Consider the following 16,766-nt stretch of genomic DNA (forward strand, 5'->3'; position numbering starts at 1 on the left):
TTTTGGCTTCTTCAGTTCTGAGTGGAATGTGGGGAATGTCAGCTGTCAGAACTGAAGAAGCTTCTTGGATGAGAAGAGAAACATCTTCAAGGAAAAACCAAGGCGAGTTGCCTTTTGGAAAAAGTAACTTTGAGACCCCCATGACATCCTTTTAGTGGCAATAAAATGAATACAAGGGCTGAGTACAAAGATTTTTATTGAGTACTTGAATTACTGAATTATTACACTGAATTATTATTATTATCGATCCCATGAATGATTGAAAAAAGGGGCTCTTGAAAGAATTAAGTCCATCCAGACCACAATGAAACTTCATCTTCTTCGGTTTTTAAAAAATGGTAGGATGATTGTTGAGTCTGTTTCTTGGGTTGGTAGATTTCCAAGACGTATAAATACTGTTGTTGTTGTTAATAACAATAGCAATAGCACTTAGACCAGTGGTGGGTTTCAATTTTTTTAGAACCTATTCTGTAGGTGTGGCCTGTTTTGTGGGAGTGGCTTGGCAGTTATGTGACCTGGTGGGAGTGGCCAATTTGATGTCACTCACCAGGAGATGTCATGGATTGGGTAAAACGTCACTTAACAACGCTCTTGCTTAGCAACCAAAATTTTGGGCTCAATTGTAGTCATAGGTCAAGGACTATCGCTACCTTCCTCTGCATGGCAGCCTTGTCCTAGTAAACTCCTTCTCCTTTCTGGCAGTTTTCCTCTCTGTTAGAGGCACCAAAATACTCCATATAATGTAAGGTTTCCTTCTGCAGCAGGAGGTTGGACTAGATGACCTCCCAGATGGCTATGTAAAAATCCAGCCCAGCTTCACTGATTACAGGATTGAAAAGGCAACGTGGCTCTGCCTGCAATCAAACTACACTTGGGGAGGGAGAGCACAAGCGAGCCAGGGTCCTTCCCTTCAGCCTTTGGCCAAAGCCCAGCACAGCACCAGGAGGATGAAGTTTGAATTCCTTCCCCTCCCTCCAACCCACATGTACCTTTTCCAGCTGCTTCAGAGGGGGCTTCAACGCTGCTCTTGCCTCGGGACCTCTGAAGAAGCCCCTTCTTTCTTTCTTCCCTTCCTTCCTTTTTTCCTTCCTTCCTTCCACAGCTGGAACGGGTTCTAACTGGCAAGGTAGATTTGTGGAACCTCTTCTATCAAACCAGTTAGAACTGGCAGGAACCCACTCCTGACGTAGACTTATATACCACTTTACAGTGCTTTACAGCCTTCTCTAAGTGGTTTGCAGAGTCAGCCTCTTGCCCCCAACAATCTGGGTCCTCATTTTACCCACTTCAGAAGGACGGAAGGTTGAGTCAACCTTGAGCCTGGTGAGATTCGAACTGCCAAATTGCAGGTAGCTGGCAGTCAGCAGAAGTAGCCTGCAGTACTGCAGTCTAACCACTGCGCCACCACGGCTCAGTAATGAAAATAGAAAACTACTCAAAGGCATCTGGTTATGCTTCTTGTAGTCACCTAATTAGGATAGACCACAGAATGCTGATTTAATATCTCTTCTATTGTCTCATAGGAAATGTTTTATGGTATTTTGAGTAAGTCCGTTGACCAGTTCTTCTGAAGCTGTCTCGTTTTTCTCACACATACAAACACAAAACAGGGCACTGCAAAATGAAGCCTGCCCCATTTTCTAGATGTTGAGAACCTTCCTCAGGGCCCCCTTCACTTCCTTGTTGCAGAGGCTGTAGATCAAGGGGTTCAGCATGGGGGTGACGATGCAAAACATAGTGGAGATCAAGGTATATCTGGACGATATCCTCATTTATACCCGCTCTCACGACCACCACGTCAATCTGGTGCGCACTGTTTTGAAAAAACTCCGTGCAGCCAACTTGTATGCCAAATTGTCTAAGTGTGAGTTTCACCAAACTACTATTGACTATCTGGGCTACCGTATCTCCCCTCATGGAGTTGAAATGGACCCTGAGAAGGTAAAGGCCGTCACTGAATGGGACGCTCCCAAAACTCGTAAACAACTGCAACAATTTTTGGGTTTCGCTAATTTCTACCGTCAATTTATTCCCTCTTTTGCCGACATTGCTCTCCCTATTACTAATTTGCTCAAAACTAAAGGCGACCCAAAACCTAAACCCAGTAAGCCTTTGGACTGGACCATGGAATGCCAGGCGGCGTTCGAAAAGCTTAAACGCCTTTTTGCCGCTGAACCAGTTCTTAAACATCCTGACCTCAACCAACCCTTCGTTGTCCAAGCTGATGCCAGTGATGTCGCAGTTGGGGCTGTTCTGCTACAAGCCAATGACCAGGGTACCTTACAGCCTTGCGCGTACACCTCACGTAAACTCACTGACACGGAACGACGCTGGGCGGTCTGGGAGAAAGAGGCGTTTGCAGTTCGTTGGGCCCTCGCTACTTGGCGCCACTTCCTTGAAGGCTCTAAACACCCTTTTGAGGTGTGGACTGACCACAAAAATTTGGAGGCGTTGCGCACGCCTCGCCGTCTCTCCCCAAAGCAGATGCGTTGGGCCCAATATTTTAACCGTTTCAATTTCACTCTAAAGTATATCCCGGGTGGAAAGAATTTCATGGCCGATGCTTTGTCCAGGTTACCTCAGTATAATTGTTCCAGGCTGAGTATCGTCCAACCACTCTTGGCGGCTCCGGTGCTCACACGTCACCAGAACAAGGCCCAAAAGGACGTGCCTCACGACCTGCTTTCTGACCTCAAAGCAGCTCTCCCTCACGACGACTGGTTCCTGAACCATCGGGACGAATGCACCATGAGAGATGATCTACCGTGGATTGGAGCTAAATTATACATCCCCGCTTCCTTACGTCTTGTGGTCCTTCGTCGCGCTCATGACTCCAGGATGGCGGGTCATTTTGGATTCGTGAAAACTTTGCACCTCGTGAAGAGACAATTCTGGTGGCCCTCTTTAAAAAAGGACATTGAACTTTATGTCTCCAGTTGCCCGGTTTGCGCTACCGCCAAAAAACCTCCGGGGAAACCACACGGACTTCTACAGTCCGTCGCCCGCCCCATTGCCCCGTGGAAGGAAATTTCAATGGACTTTATTGTGGACCTTCCCGAGAGCCAGGGGCACACGGTTATCTGGGTGGTTACTGATTTGTTCTCCAAGCAAGTTCACTTCGTGCCGTGCCACAAGATTCCTTCCGCCAAGGCCTTGGCTAAACTCTTCCTTTCCCACATATACCGCTTGCATGGCGTTCCCGACCGTATTATCTCCGATCGTGGAGTCCAATTCACCTCCAAGTTTTGGAAGGAGTTCCTCACGCGTATTGGCTCCGCCCAAGGCCTTAGCTCCGCCTACCATCCTCAGACTAATGGCGGCTGTGAACGTACTAATTCCGTCCTTGAACAATATTTACGTTGTTTCATCAATTATCAACAGGACGATTGGGTGGACTTGTTACCACACGCTGAAGTGGCCTATAACAATTCGGTTCACTCCAGCACTGGGTTCACCCCTTTCAGGGTCGTTTATGGCCATGATTTTGTTCCTATCCCCGAACTGCCTACGGCCCAGCCTCAGGTTCCTTCCGTGGCGGACTGGAGTGAACGTCTCAGTCGCCTTTGGCCCCTCACTCGTTCCACCTTGGACGCAGCCCACAAGGCTCATAAGAAGCAGGCTGATAGGAAACGCTCTCAACCTTATGAGTACCATGTTGGTGATTTAGTGTATTTGTCCACGAAATTCTTGCATACCACACAAAAGTCTAAGAAATTGGGTCCCAAGTATGTTGGCCCTTTCCCGATTTTGAAAGTTATCAATCCTGTTTCGGTTCGTTTGCAATTGCCCAAACATCTTAACCGGATCCATCCGGTATTCCATATCAACCTTATCAAGCCAGTTCGGGTGTCTGACCTGCGGCCCGCAGATGACCCCCCGCCTGCTCCGTTGCTTGTTGATGGGGAACGTCATTTTGATGTCCGGGACATTCTGGATTCCCGCAGGCACCGCAATCGCATCCAATACCTTGTGGCTTGGAAACATTTTCCCCCCTCCCACACGGAATGGGTTGATAAGTCCCACGTTCGTGCTCCCCGCTTGCTTCGGAAGTTTTATGCTGCTTATCCCGACAAGCCTTGACTTTTCTCCTTTCCCTCTCTTGTTTGTTTGTTGTTTGTCTGTTTTGTTCTGTGTTGTCTGTTTTGTTTGTTTTTTCTTCCAGGCCTGACAGCCTTTTTCCGGGGGACGGCCGGATGTCAGCTTCTGCTTTGCTGCTGCTTCAGCTGCCATGAAACCGGAGGGGGGGGGCGTGTATGTGGGAGGGTTTTAATTGATGTGCTGGAGGTCTGCTGCAGGAATGTTCTAGGATGTTCCAGTTGTTGGGGTTTACGCATGCGTACGTGTTTCCCGCCTGCATCAACGGCCTTCACATTCCATCTTGGCCTGTCTTTTTGAAGTTATCTCACACCTGACATTTGAAGGACTTATGATTGGACTGGAGCTTTGATCCTAAGGGGGGGAACGGGCTTTGCCATATATCAATTGCTTTCGCGCCATATTATTCAGATCTTGCTTCACTACTGCTCGCTTACCATTTATAATTAGTAAAAGTACTTTGGATTTCCAACCCATGGAGTCTCTTGGTCTTCTTTCCTAATTATGGAATGGAGTGGGGCGTGACAGTCCACCTGTAGAGAGTAGCCAGCACTGGGCTGGTTGTAGTTCACGAAAGCGTTTCCCACAAAGAGAGTCACTACAGCAAGGTGTGAAGCGCAGGTGGAGAAGGCTTTGCGGCGTCCGATCTTGGACCGGATCTTCAGGATGGAGGACAAAATGTAGAAATAGGACAGGACGATGAGGAGAACAGGGACAAGGCCCACCAAGGTGCTGTTGATGTAACTGACCAACCTGTGGACCGAAGTGTCACTGCAGGCGATTTTCAGTAATGGGGGGACATCACAAAACATGTGAGGAACCAGCAGGTGTCCACAGAAATCCAGCTTGGAGGCCAGAGCAGCATAGATAGCTGAGTCCAGGAAGCCCCAGAGCCAAACGGCCACGGACATCTGGACGCAGACCTTGCCCCTCATCAGGTGGGCATAGTGCAAAGGTTGGCAGATGGCGGCGTAGCGGTCATAGGCCATGACGGCCAGCAGTGCCGGCTCACATCCCGCAAAGCCAATCAGGAAGAAGGCTTGTGCCAGGCACTGGTTGTAGGAGATGGTGTATTGCTGGTGTAGAAGGTTCGCCAAGATCTTTGGTACCACCACAGAAGAAAGGCAGATGTCCAAGCAGGAGAGCTGGCTGAGGAAGAAGTACATGGGGGTGTGGAGACGGGAATCCAGGAGAATCAAGATTATGATCATGAAGTTGCTCATCAGGGTGACCAAATAGTCAACAACGAACACCAAGAACAGGTGGATTTCATGGCTCAGAAGGCTGGAGAAGCCAAGGAGGAGGAATTCTGTCCCATGGGTTTTGTTCTGGGCTTCCATGAGGAAGAAAAGAAACAGCTGGGGAAAGCAGAAAAATTCATATCAAGAAAGCAAAGAAGAGTAATGAATTCTGGAAAATACACGTAAGAGGGACAATGACAACGTCATTATTTGGGGTCTCTGCGGAGAATGAAATATTAAGAATCTCTTATATTTAAAGATAACCTGTATTAAGGGTCAAATATATATATGGCAGTGTTTCTCAACCTTGGCGACTTTAAGTCCTGTGGACTTCAACTCCCAGAATCCCCCAGCCAGCAGAGCTCTCCCACTTGAGCAGGGAGTTGGAATAGAACCCTTCCCAGGTCTCTGCCAACTTTATCATTCTATGTCAGTGTTTCTCAACCTTGGCAACTTGAAGATGTCCGGACTTCAATTCAACAACTTCAACTTGAAGATGTCCGGACTTCAAGTCAACTTCAACAAGTTGAAGTCCGGACATCTTCAAGTTGCCAAGGTTGAGAAACACTGTTCTATGTTCTTCTTGTACTGTTTTGAATTAGAATTCACCTCTGCTGGGTGTGTTGATTTAGATTGGAGATGCAGAAGTAGGGAGAGCAACTTAATCCTCTCCCTGCATTCCTGGGGCTTTTGACATGCTGGGAAACTCTGGGAAAAATCCTTTCCAAGCTTGGCATCCAAACCATTTCCCAGGACCGAGACAACTCTTGAATACTTCATTTCATTTGTTCAACTTGCAGAGCTGCCTATTTCACATTTGTGATTCTGGGCAGCTCCTATTGTGAGAAACCACCATATAATATAACCAATAAACAAACTCCAAAAATCAGTCAAACAAGATAACCTCATTTGAAAACCGAAAATTGCACCCAAGAAACAGAAAAATGGGCAGCGGAAGTCATGAATAGAGGCATGTAGGAGAGTCTGAAGCAGAACCAGATTCCCAAGCAATGTTCCCTCTAATTTTTTTTCAGTGTGTGCGGAAAAGTATAGTGTTTGAGCGGCACATTTTCATGCCTGAGCACCTGAATTTTTTTCACAGGTGTTTCACAGAGCAATTGATTTATAGGATCCGAATTGGAATGGAGAAAAATGTGTGTGTGTGTGTGTGTGTGTGTGTGTGTGTGTGTGTGTGTGTGTGTTTGAGTGAGCGAGGGATCCGGTAAGGGAACTGCGCCTATTTAGAAAAGAAGGTAAATTATTGCAAACATGATCAGTCGAAGATAAGTATGGGGACAGGTTGGGCGGTAGAGAGAAAGTGATAAAAGAGAGGAAGAGAGGAAGAAAAAAGAAGGAAGAGAGACAGAGAAAGAGAAGGAGAGAGAAAGTGACAGAAGAGTGGGAAAGAAGGAGAGAGAAAGAGAGACAAAGAGAAAGAGGGTGAGAGAGACAGAAAGAGACAAAGAGAGAAAAGGGAGGAGAGACAAAGTGACAGAAGAATGGAAAATAAGGAGAAAGAGAAGAGAGACAAAGAGAAAGGATGAGAGAGACAGAAAGAGGCAAAGAGGAGAGAGAAGGGAGGAGAGAGAAAGTGACAGAAGAATGGAAAAGAAGGAGAGAGAAAGAGAAGAGAGACAAAGAGAAAGGATGAGAGAGACAGAAAGAGACAGAGGAGAGAGAAGGGAGAAGGAGAAAGTAACAGAAGAATGAAAAAGAGGGAGAGAGAAAGAGAAGAGAGACAAAGAGAAAGAGGGTGAGAGAGACAGAAAGAGACAAAGAGAGAAAAGGGAGGAGAGACAAAGTGACAGAAGAATGGAAAATAAGGAGAAAGAGAAGAGAGACAAAGAGAAAGGATGAGAGAGACAGAAAGAGGCAAAGAGGAGAGAGAAGGGAGGAGAGAGAAAGTGACAGAAGAATGGAAAGAAGGAGAGAGAAAGAGAAGAGAGACAAAGAGAAAGGATGAGAGAGACAGAAAGAGACAGAGGAGAGAGAAGGGAGAAGGAGAAAGTAACAGAAGAATGAAAAAGAGGGAGAGAGAAAGAGAAGAGAGACAAAGAGAAAGAGGATGAGAGAGACAGAGAGAGAAGAGAGGAAGAGGGAAGAGTAAGAGAGAACATCTCATTTCAACCCTGAGGTGCAAATATTCTCTTTGATTGGTAATTTTATTTGTCCATTTACTATCCAATACAAAAGAATTCCCTTCTTTTATTGAATTTATCACAATACCCTGAGAACAACTTTTTCAGCATAGCTTTACAGCTATTTAAAATATATAGTAATTTAGGTTTTCAGAACATTAGTCTATTTATAAGTCACTAAGTGCAAAGAAACAGAATTCAGAAAGTTGGCTTCCCTTTTTGTGATTGCCTATTGCCTGCTTAATTTTCTACCTACATTTTTGATAACTGTTGACCCAAGAAGCCCATCGTAGAAGAAACGCTCCCTATGAACTTTGTTGGGTTTCCATGGAATGAAGTTTGGTCTTTTTCTCAACCCTACAGTAGCATATTATTTCTAAGGAGGATATAATCAAGATAGTCCATAATTGCCTATCAATCTAACAGTATGGCGATTGACAATCTCTTTATAGTTCAACTCTAACTCTTTCAGTCTTAAAGGTTTGGTGAGGAGAAATCCAAAAATTCTTTTAAAGAGGGAAAAAAAATGCTTGCACAATTGCACCCATTGAGACGTGTGTATATATACACAACACAGAGAGAAAGAAACTTAACAAAGTGCTAAGTCTGCCCACCAACTCTCTCTCTCTCTCTCTCTCTCTCCCTAGTGTGTGTATCCCTCCTTCCTTCAGCCCAACACTCTTGCTGGCATCCCGGACGGATGAGAGGGACTGCAGAGGGTCTCCTCGAGTCTAGGGCAGCGAGTCATTCGATGGGAAAGTTGCCTCTTGGAAGGAATGACCCGGATTGGCTCTCGCTTCATCTCTCCTGCTTTGTCTCTCTCTCTGCCTCTTTGCTTCTCCGTTCAGTCTTTGGGCAGCAGATCGAAAGCGGAAGCTCACGCTCTCCCTCACTCCCTCACTCCCCTCCTCCTCCTCCCTCCCTCCCTTCCTCTCTCTCTCTCAAATGGCAAATGCGAGCAGCCGCTGCTGGGAGCCGGTCCCATGCCTTCTCCCAACCCCCACTCCCCTTCTCTCAGCTACTTCCTGCCGTGATTGCTGTCTCCAGGCTGGCTCTCCCCTCCTATTATCGTGGAAAGCGTCTCACAAAAACCACTGGGTGGCAGTTGGAAACTGGTGCGCGGTGTTTTGTTGCCACGTGTGCGGCCGCTCACCCGCGCACTTCAGAGGGTCCCAGGGACAGGAATCCTAGCCCCACTCGGCTGTTCTTTCTTTCAACTCTATTTATTCATGTAATAAATTTATGTCCCATCAAAGCAGATTTTTTATAGAGAAAAGGACTGTTCTTTTGCTAAACCTTTAACTGTTCATGAATAATTCTGAATTTCGATTGTATTTTGTTTTCCATGGTTGCAAAAGGCCCTGCGTTTTGGGGCAGAGAGAGAAGGGGGGATCTAAATTGCAGAATAAGCCAAGCAGGAAGAAAAGCAACTTCAGAGTGAGGATTCTGGGGAGGTCAAATGAGGAAGGGGATTTAGATACAAGAGCTCTCTCTGACCCCAGAGCAATGTTCCCTCTAAAAAATTTTCAGTGTGTGCGGAAAAGTATAGTATTTGAGCGGCATATTTTCATGCCTGAGCACCTGAATTTTTTCATAGATGTTTCACAGAGAAATTGATTTATAGGATCTGAATTGGAATGGAGAAAAATGGTTTTGTGCGTGACTCTCTGTGTGTGTGTGTGTGTGTGTGTGTGTGTGTTTGAGTGAGTGAGTGAGGGATCCAGTAAGGGAACTGTGCCTATTTAGGAAAGAAGGTAAATTATTGCAAACATGATCAATCGAAGATAAGTATGAGGACAGGTTGGGCAGTAGAGAGAAAGTGATAAAAGAGAGGAAGAGAGGAAGAAAAAAGAGGGAAGAGAGACAGAGAAAGAGAAGGAGAGAGAAAGTGACAGAAGAGTGGGAAAGAAGGAGAGAGAAAGAGAGACAAAGAGAAAGAGGGTGAGAGAGACAGAAAGAGACAAAGAGAGAAAAGGGAGAAGGAGAGACAAAGTGACAGAAGAATGGAAAATAAGGAGAGAGAAAGAGAAGAGAGACAAAGAGAAAGAGGATGAGAGAGACAGAGAGAGAAGAGAGGAAGAGGAAAGAGTAAGAGAGAACATCTCATTTCAACCCTGAGGTGCAAATATTCTCTTTGATTGGTAATTTTATTTGTCCATTTACTATCCAATACAAAAAGAATTCCCTTCTTTTTATTGAATTTATCACAATACCCTGAGAACAACTTTTTCAGCATAGCTTTACAGCTATTTAAAATATATAGTAATTTAGGTTTTCAGAACATTAGTCTCTTTATAAGTCACAAAGTGCAAAGAAATAGAATTCAGAAAGTTGGCTTCCCTTTTTGTGATTGCCTTTTGCCTGCTTAATTTTCTACCTACATTTTTGATAACTGATATTCACGTTGACCCAAGAAGCCCATCGTAGAAAGAAATCCTCCCTATGAACTTTGTTGGGTTTCCATGGAATGAAGTTTGATCTTTTTCTCAACCCTACAGTAACATATTCTTTCTAAGGAGGATATAATCAAGATAGTCCATAATTGCCTATCAATCTAACAGTATGGCGATTGACAATCTCTTTATATTTCAACTCTAACTCTTTCAGTCTTAAAGGTTTGGGGAGGAGAAATCCAAAAATTCTTTTAAAGAGGGAAAAAAATGTTTGCACAATTGCACCCATGGAGACGTGTATATATACACAACACACAGAGAGACAAACTTAACAGTGCTAAATCTGCCCACCAACTAACTAACTAACTAACTCTCCCTCCCCCCTCCCTCCCCCCCTCTCCCTCTAGCATGTGTATCCCTCCTTCCTTCGGCCTAACACTCTCACTGGCATCCCGGCCAGACGAGAGGGACTGCAGAGGGTCTCCTCGAGTCTAGGGCAGCGAGTCATTCAATGGGAAAGTTGCCTCTTGGAAGGAATGACCTAGCTTGGCTCCCGCTTCATCTCTCCTGCCTCTTCCTTCTTTGTTCAGTTGTTGGGCGGCAAATCGAAAGCGGGAGCCAAGCCGGGTCATTCCTTCCAAGAGGAAACTTTCCCATCAAATGACTCACTGCCCTAGGCTCGAGGAGTCTGCAGTCTGTCTCTGTCTCTGTCTCTGTCTCTGTCTCTGTCTCTGTCTCTGTCTCTGTCTCTGTCTCTGTCTCTGTCTCTGTCTCTGTCTCTGTCTCTGTCTCTCATGGCAAATCCGAGCAGCCGCTGCTGGGAGCCCGTCTCATGTCTTCTCCCAACCCCCACTCCCCTTCTCTCAGCTACTTTCTGCCTTGTGATTGCTGTTTCCAGGCTGACTCTCCTCTCCTATTATCGTGGAAGGCGTCTCACAAAAACCACTGCGCAGCAGTTGGAAAGTGCTGCGTGGTGCTTTGTTGTCACATGCGCAGCCGTGCACCTGCGCAGCTTAGAGGGAACATTGTTCCCAAGGATATTGGCAGAAGCATATTTGTAGATCCATTGGAGCTGGAGCCAATCTAACAACTTGGGGAGGGGGAGGGCTTTGTTATTGTGGAAAGTTAGCACCCACCCCTCTCCTAGAAGCATGAAATAGTTGGAGAAATAGTTGAAAAGGCAGAATATTATATTTTCCCTAAAAGAGAAATAGAAATATTAAGGGCGACAGAAACTCAGATCCACAGTTGCCTGCCCCCAAGCAGACACTAAACTGAGGCCAACTTTTAGAAATGCAGATTTGGCTATCCATTCAAGAGAGAATACTTTGAACAAAGGCAGAATTAGGTAGAATGTAGGATCAGCCCTCACTCAGGATCCAAACCCGGAAAGCCATGAAGACACAATAGGAATGGCCTAACACCCTTTCAGGACACAAACCTCCTCATTACATCATCTCAGAGAGTCCAGGCTTCAATCAAAATTAATTCAGACAACCTAAAAGTTAGCTATGACCCTTGCATAGCCCTCTGGACTCTGGCAGCAGCCTATAGAATACACATCCTTGCCACAGGAACAGGAATCTCAAGGGCAAGGCCCAAGAAAGGGTATAAATAACCCTTCCTCTCAACTCCATGGGGTCAGCTGCCCAGGACCTCAAACCCACGTGGTCCTGTCCATCAATAAACCACCTTTCCAATCAGCCTCCATGTTTCCAGTGTCTTTCTCCCCACCTGGAACTGAACCAGATGGATATTTCTTCCAACATCATAAAAGATGGGAGCTGAGGCAGAAAAAAGCTCTCCTCCTGGGCCCCACCAGATGACCCTCCCTAATAGGTGAGTGAGCAAATGCGTTAGGAGACCCCCAAATTAGTGCCATGACTTCTGCTGAGGAAGCAGGAATGCTTCAACTCTGCCTTCTCTAACCATCGGCATCCTTAGGGGCCGCCGTGTGACGCTCTCACCTGAAACAGCAGGTTTTGGGTCACCTTCTTCCGAAGTCATCAGCCTGCAGAAGGAGATACTTCTCCAGCCTTCCAACGACCTCTACTCTCTTCTTTGGGAGATTGACCTTCTCTGAAAAAAACAGAACAGCAGAGTTGGAAGGGACCTTGGAGGTCTTCTAGTCCAACCCCTTGCTCAATCACAGTTCCTCTGAGATTGGAGGAGTTGAGAAAGCACAGCCTGGAGGACAGCAGGAAAAAATGGGCATTTTATTTAATAACAATAAATATATTCAGGGTGTGAATAAAGGTCTAGACAGCCAGTTTATTTTCAATATTAAGCAAAAATGATGGACACAAAGGACATCACCTCAAACGGACAGGAGGGAAGTTCAAAAGTCATGCTAGAAAGTTGGACTTCACAGAAAGAGTAGTGGGAGCTTGGAACCAACTTCCAGCAGAGGTGTTGGGTTAGTCCTACGTAACTGAGTTTAAACATGCTTGGGATAAACACAGGTCCCCTCAGGCAACAAAAAATTTAAAAAATAAAATGGACATAATCCATAAATTAAAAAGAAAACAGAGAACAACCCTCAAAGGGCAGAGTTGACGGACCTCTAGAACGTTTTCTGCCATATGGTTTCTCTAACACCAAACCATTGATGGGAAATGCTACTGAGAAGGTTGTGACTATATTCCACCTTAAATGTGCCTTTGCCATATATTTCCTACCATTGCTATAGAATTGATCGTTGAAACCAAGGGACACCACAAACAAGGAGACTAAGTTCTCCCAGACTGCATCACATTTCTTCCATTTCAGATGTCAGGGTTGACATCGTCTTCCTCAGTTCTGGAAGGATGCTCCACTTTCTCAAAAAATACAGAGCACGAACAAACTACGTATACTTGGACATTCCATACATCTCCAAGGGAATGTTGACTGGCTCTTGACTTCAACACAGAACAAGCCTCTCCCTTTGCTCTTGACTGCCCTAAAGATCTTGGAAGGACACCATCCTACCTCTGAATGCAGGTCTATATAAATTTGAAATCCGGTCAATGAATCAATGAATCAATCAGAATAGAGCTGGAAGGGACTGGGAGGTCTTCTAGTCCAACTTGCTCCTCCATCAGGAGACCCTATCCAAGTGGTTGTCCAATCATTCTTAAAGCCTCAAATGTTGGAGCAACCACAACTTCTGGTGGCAAGCTGTTCCGCTGCTTAATCGTCCTCACTCTGAGGAAGTTTCTCCTTAAATCCCAGGTTGCTTCCCTCCTGGATGAGTTTCCATCCATTGTTTCTTGTCTTGCCAAGATCCCTTCCAGCTCTATTCTGATTGATTGAGTTCCTCAAGGAAAATACATAGTCCAGTTGGACTTTTGAAAAAGCACCTTTGAGACTTCTGAAACTTTGAGACTTTGGTCAAAGCTTTTTCCAATCAAAGCTCCAGGAAGGATAAAAAGGCTGGATTGTTGGTGGCTCAACCTGTGACCCCCTTAGGAGAAGTAGGTCTTTGACAGGACTGAGACCCCCTAAGCGGAGATTCCTAGATGGACTCAGATATCTAGGAAATCTTGGTCCTCACCAATTTCACTTGCCTTCCCAAGAACCAGATCCCTCCCTGCCAACATCTCCCCACGATGATTAGGAAGATCTTGGAAGATCACAAACTAACTCACCTTGGCTGGTTCTCTCACCTGTTGAAGACAGCTGTGGTTGAAGCGGAATCATCCCTGTCCCAAATGCTCTCACAGACGGTGCAATGAGAATGGGAGTGCCTCGTCCGAATGTCTGTCCATGCAGCAAGAAGGGAGATGTTGAGAAGCTCATTCTCACAACAGATGCAATTCTCGTACTTTGTGCATTATCCGTGAGAGGTGGTGCCCGGGGGGGGGGGGGGGGGACAATGTGCCTTGGTTAGTTAGGAAGGCAGGGAGAAGGGACCCTCTGGGCAAAACCTCACACCTGGGACTTGTTAGCTGGCACAGGGTTCATTTAGTTTGTACCAGGAAGAGAGGAAAACTGACTAGCTTTGTTCTACCCTCGAAAGGCAGCTAATCAGGAAGAGAAACCAGAATCCAGTTCTCCCTGTAGTTTGTAGCTGGTGTTCTAGGCATGAATCCATGTTGTTTATATAATGCAAGATATTTAAGTTCTTCCTTCCTCCTTCCCCTTGGTCCTTCCATTCCTCTCACCCCTGCCACCCTCCTCCCTCCCTCCTGCCCTCCCCTGCTCCTCCCCTTTCTCCTTCCTTCCTTCCTTCCTTCCTTCCTTCCCTCTCTGTCCCTCCTTCCTTCTTTCTTCCTTCCTTCCTCCTTCCTTCCTTCCTTCCTTCCTTCCTTCCCTCCCTCCCTCCCTCCTCAATAGGAAACAATACAATAAAAGTTAAAGCAGAAGATAACAAGAGATCCATCACTCCTCATCCATGCATTAGATCTCTTACATATTTCTACCCTGGCTAGCCTTCTTGGCTCCCCTCCCTTCCATACATTGTCACTTGTTCTTTTCATCAACGAAATCATTTATCTGTTCCTTATTTGAATTCTGTATCTAATAGAGGTTGCTTGTGGGGCAATACCAATGTGACTATTAAAATCTGTAAATGATGCGTTACCTTATTCAAAAACTACGTGTCCCTGGAGAAGGGTGTTCGTTGGATTGCAGGTAGCAATAGCAATAGCCCTTAGGCTTATATATCACTCCACGGTGCTTTCCAGCCCTCTTTCAGTGGTTTACAGAGTCAGCACGTTGACCCCAACCAATCTGGGTCCTCACTTTACCAACCTTGGAAAGATGAGTCAACCTTGAGTGAGTCAGAATCAAACTGCTGGCAGTGGGCAGAATTAGCCTGCAATACTGCACTCTTAACCACTGCGCCACCATGGAATCTTCTGATTCCACGAGACCCTTAACTAGTCATGATAAACACCTGTGGGTTTTCTTTTTTTACATATAGAATTTTATTAAATTTCAAAGATAGAAAGTTAAAATACAGAATTACAGCAAAGGGAGAAAGTAGAGAACGCAGAACATTTAGAAAGTGACACAAAAACAGTAATATGAAAAAGGACTTCAACTCTCTTCAATACGGATACAATTATAAGATATCATGCTCTTATTATTGATTAAACCAAAGAAAGATACAAAACTAAAATTGTAGAGATATTTTGGGTTCCACACAAAACCCGCGTTCGACTAAAGCTGCGCTCGACGAAACTGCGTAGCTGACGTCATCACAGGGCGACAACAGCGCGGGAGAAACGTTAAACCTAAAATTAACCCCTAAACCTAAACCTAACCCCCCCCTAAACCTAATCCTAACCCTAACCCTTAAACCTAACCCTTAACCTAACCCTAACCCTAACCCTAACCCTTAACCTAACCCTAAAGCTAACCCCTAAAGCTAACCCTAAAGCTAACCCTTACCTTAAGTTGAATCGGCTTGCTTTCAAAGCGCTATTTTAAAGCGCCCTTCTTTCTCCGCGCTGGCTGTGGTCGCCCTGTGATGACGTCAGCGACGCGGTTTAATCGGGCGCGCTTTAGTCGAGCGCGGTTTTGTCGTGCCACGATATTTTGCAATCAAATGCAGAACTCAAAGCAAATAATCAAAACTTCTTGCAATGTTTATTAAATAGGACGTGCCAGACCACTCCTTAATAACTGGTCACTTCCAGAAGTGGAATCCAGCCCGTTTCCTTCCCCTGCCATGCCCCCCAAAGCCACGCCCACAGAACCGGTAGTAAAAAAAATGTGAATCCCACCATGGGTCACTTCCCTTTCAGTGGCAGGGAGTTCAATATCCACATTCCACTTGCAAATTTAAGCGAGGTAAACGTGTTCCTGAGGAACATTCCTAGTTTGTTGTCGATTACACCTTTTTCCTTGATTGGTGGTGGCCTTCCCCTTTTGTTTTAATACGAATCTGTAGAGCAGGGATGTCAAACTCACAGCGTCAACACATGGCATGTTGTGACTTCTCTCTTTGCTAAACCAGGTGTGGGCATGCCTGGCGTATGAGGCATCCGGCCTGCGGGCCATGAGTTTGACAGTCCTGCTGTAATCAGGAGTGGAAAATGGAATGTAGGTGAATGTAGCAAATTTGGAGAAGGCTGAGAGATTTAGAACAAGAGATGGAAATGCACGATGGGGCTCTTATCATCAGAATTTGGCCAAAAGGCAGGAAAAAGCACAATAAATGCTTTTATTCTTCTTACATAGTCTTACGTAGAAGCATAGAATATCAGAGTTGGAAGGGACCATTTGTTTAAGTATTGTGCTGTGTGAAATGTTATTTTCAGATTCTGGTCGCATACAAAAGAAGTTGGTTTTGATATGGGGATAGTTGTTTTGTCCACATTCAGGAGCCTCTTTATTGTTGGACTCAGCAGAAGTTTGCTGTGAGTTGAGTCGGGATGCAAGATTAACAATGCAGCTGGGGCTCGTTAGTGTCGTCTTCTGGTGATAAAAGGATGGATGGTGCCATGCCCTGGTTGCAGGAGTCAACGTTCATCGTTCATCGGTCGTGGTTTGTTTGTGAGAGACACTTGGAGAAGTGATTTGCTTTCTGTAACCTGATCAAGGAGACACTCGGAGAAGTGAATTGTGTTGTAAGAGTTTTGTTTTGCATTCTGTTATCTTCTTGTCAGAGACTTTATTTATGTTTATTTTTGGGCTCGCAGCCAGTCTGAGCCGAGGACTGATAAAGTTCTTTCCTTTTAAGTTTGTCTGCCTGTCGTCTGTTAACGAGCGGAGAAGGGGGGAACAGAACACTTTACTACCTGTACTGAGGCGGGCAGAGTCCAGACCCTCTGGACAAATGGTCCAATGCCAGTTTGGGTGAAGAAACCCAGGCAAGAGCCATCAGTCAGGTTAACCTCAGGGTCCCTTTGTGGTCGCCAATTACTGGAACAAAATTCCGATCCATTCTGCAACTGTATAAATGAGGACAC

At 45.5% G+C, this 16,766-nt stretch overlaps 1 protein-coding gene across 1 annotated transcript; it reads right to left on the bottom strand.

Moving 5' to 3' along the window:
* Positions 1 to 1,640: 1,640 nt before the first annotated feature.
* On the bottom strand, positions 1,641 to 5,435 carry LOC116510969 (olfactory receptor 1G1-like). The gene is made up of 2 exons (XM_032220651.1): positions 4,625 to 5,435; positions 1,641 to 1,753 (listed from the first exon to the last, which is right to left on the bottom strand). The coding sequence occupies exons 1-2, from the start codon at positions 5,433 to 5,435 to the stop codon at positions 1,641 to 1,643; spliced, it is 924 nt and encodes a 307-aa protein (XP_032076542.1).
* Between the last annotated feature and the right edge of the window lie 11,331 nt (positions 5,436 to 16,766).

This window comes from Thamnophis elegans, chromosome 7, assembly GCF_009769535.1.
Source record: "Thamnophis elegans isolate rThaEle1 chromosome 7, rThaEle1.pri, whole genome shotgun sequence".
Classification (NCBI taxonomy): Eukaryota; Metazoa; Chordata; class Lepidosauria; order Squamata; family Colubridae; genus Thamnophis; species Thamnophis elegans.

Excerpts from the sequence above, each read along its gene's own strand:
- LOC116510969 (XM_032220651.1), bottom strand. The coding sequence starts at position 5,435 with ATGGAAGCCCAGAACAAAACCCATGGGACAGAATTCCTCCTCCTTGGC. Across the intron at positions 1,754-4,624 it reads TGGCTACTCTCTACAGGTGG|ATACCTTGATCTCCACTATG; the intron begins ACTGTCACGCCC and ends TATCGTCCAGAT.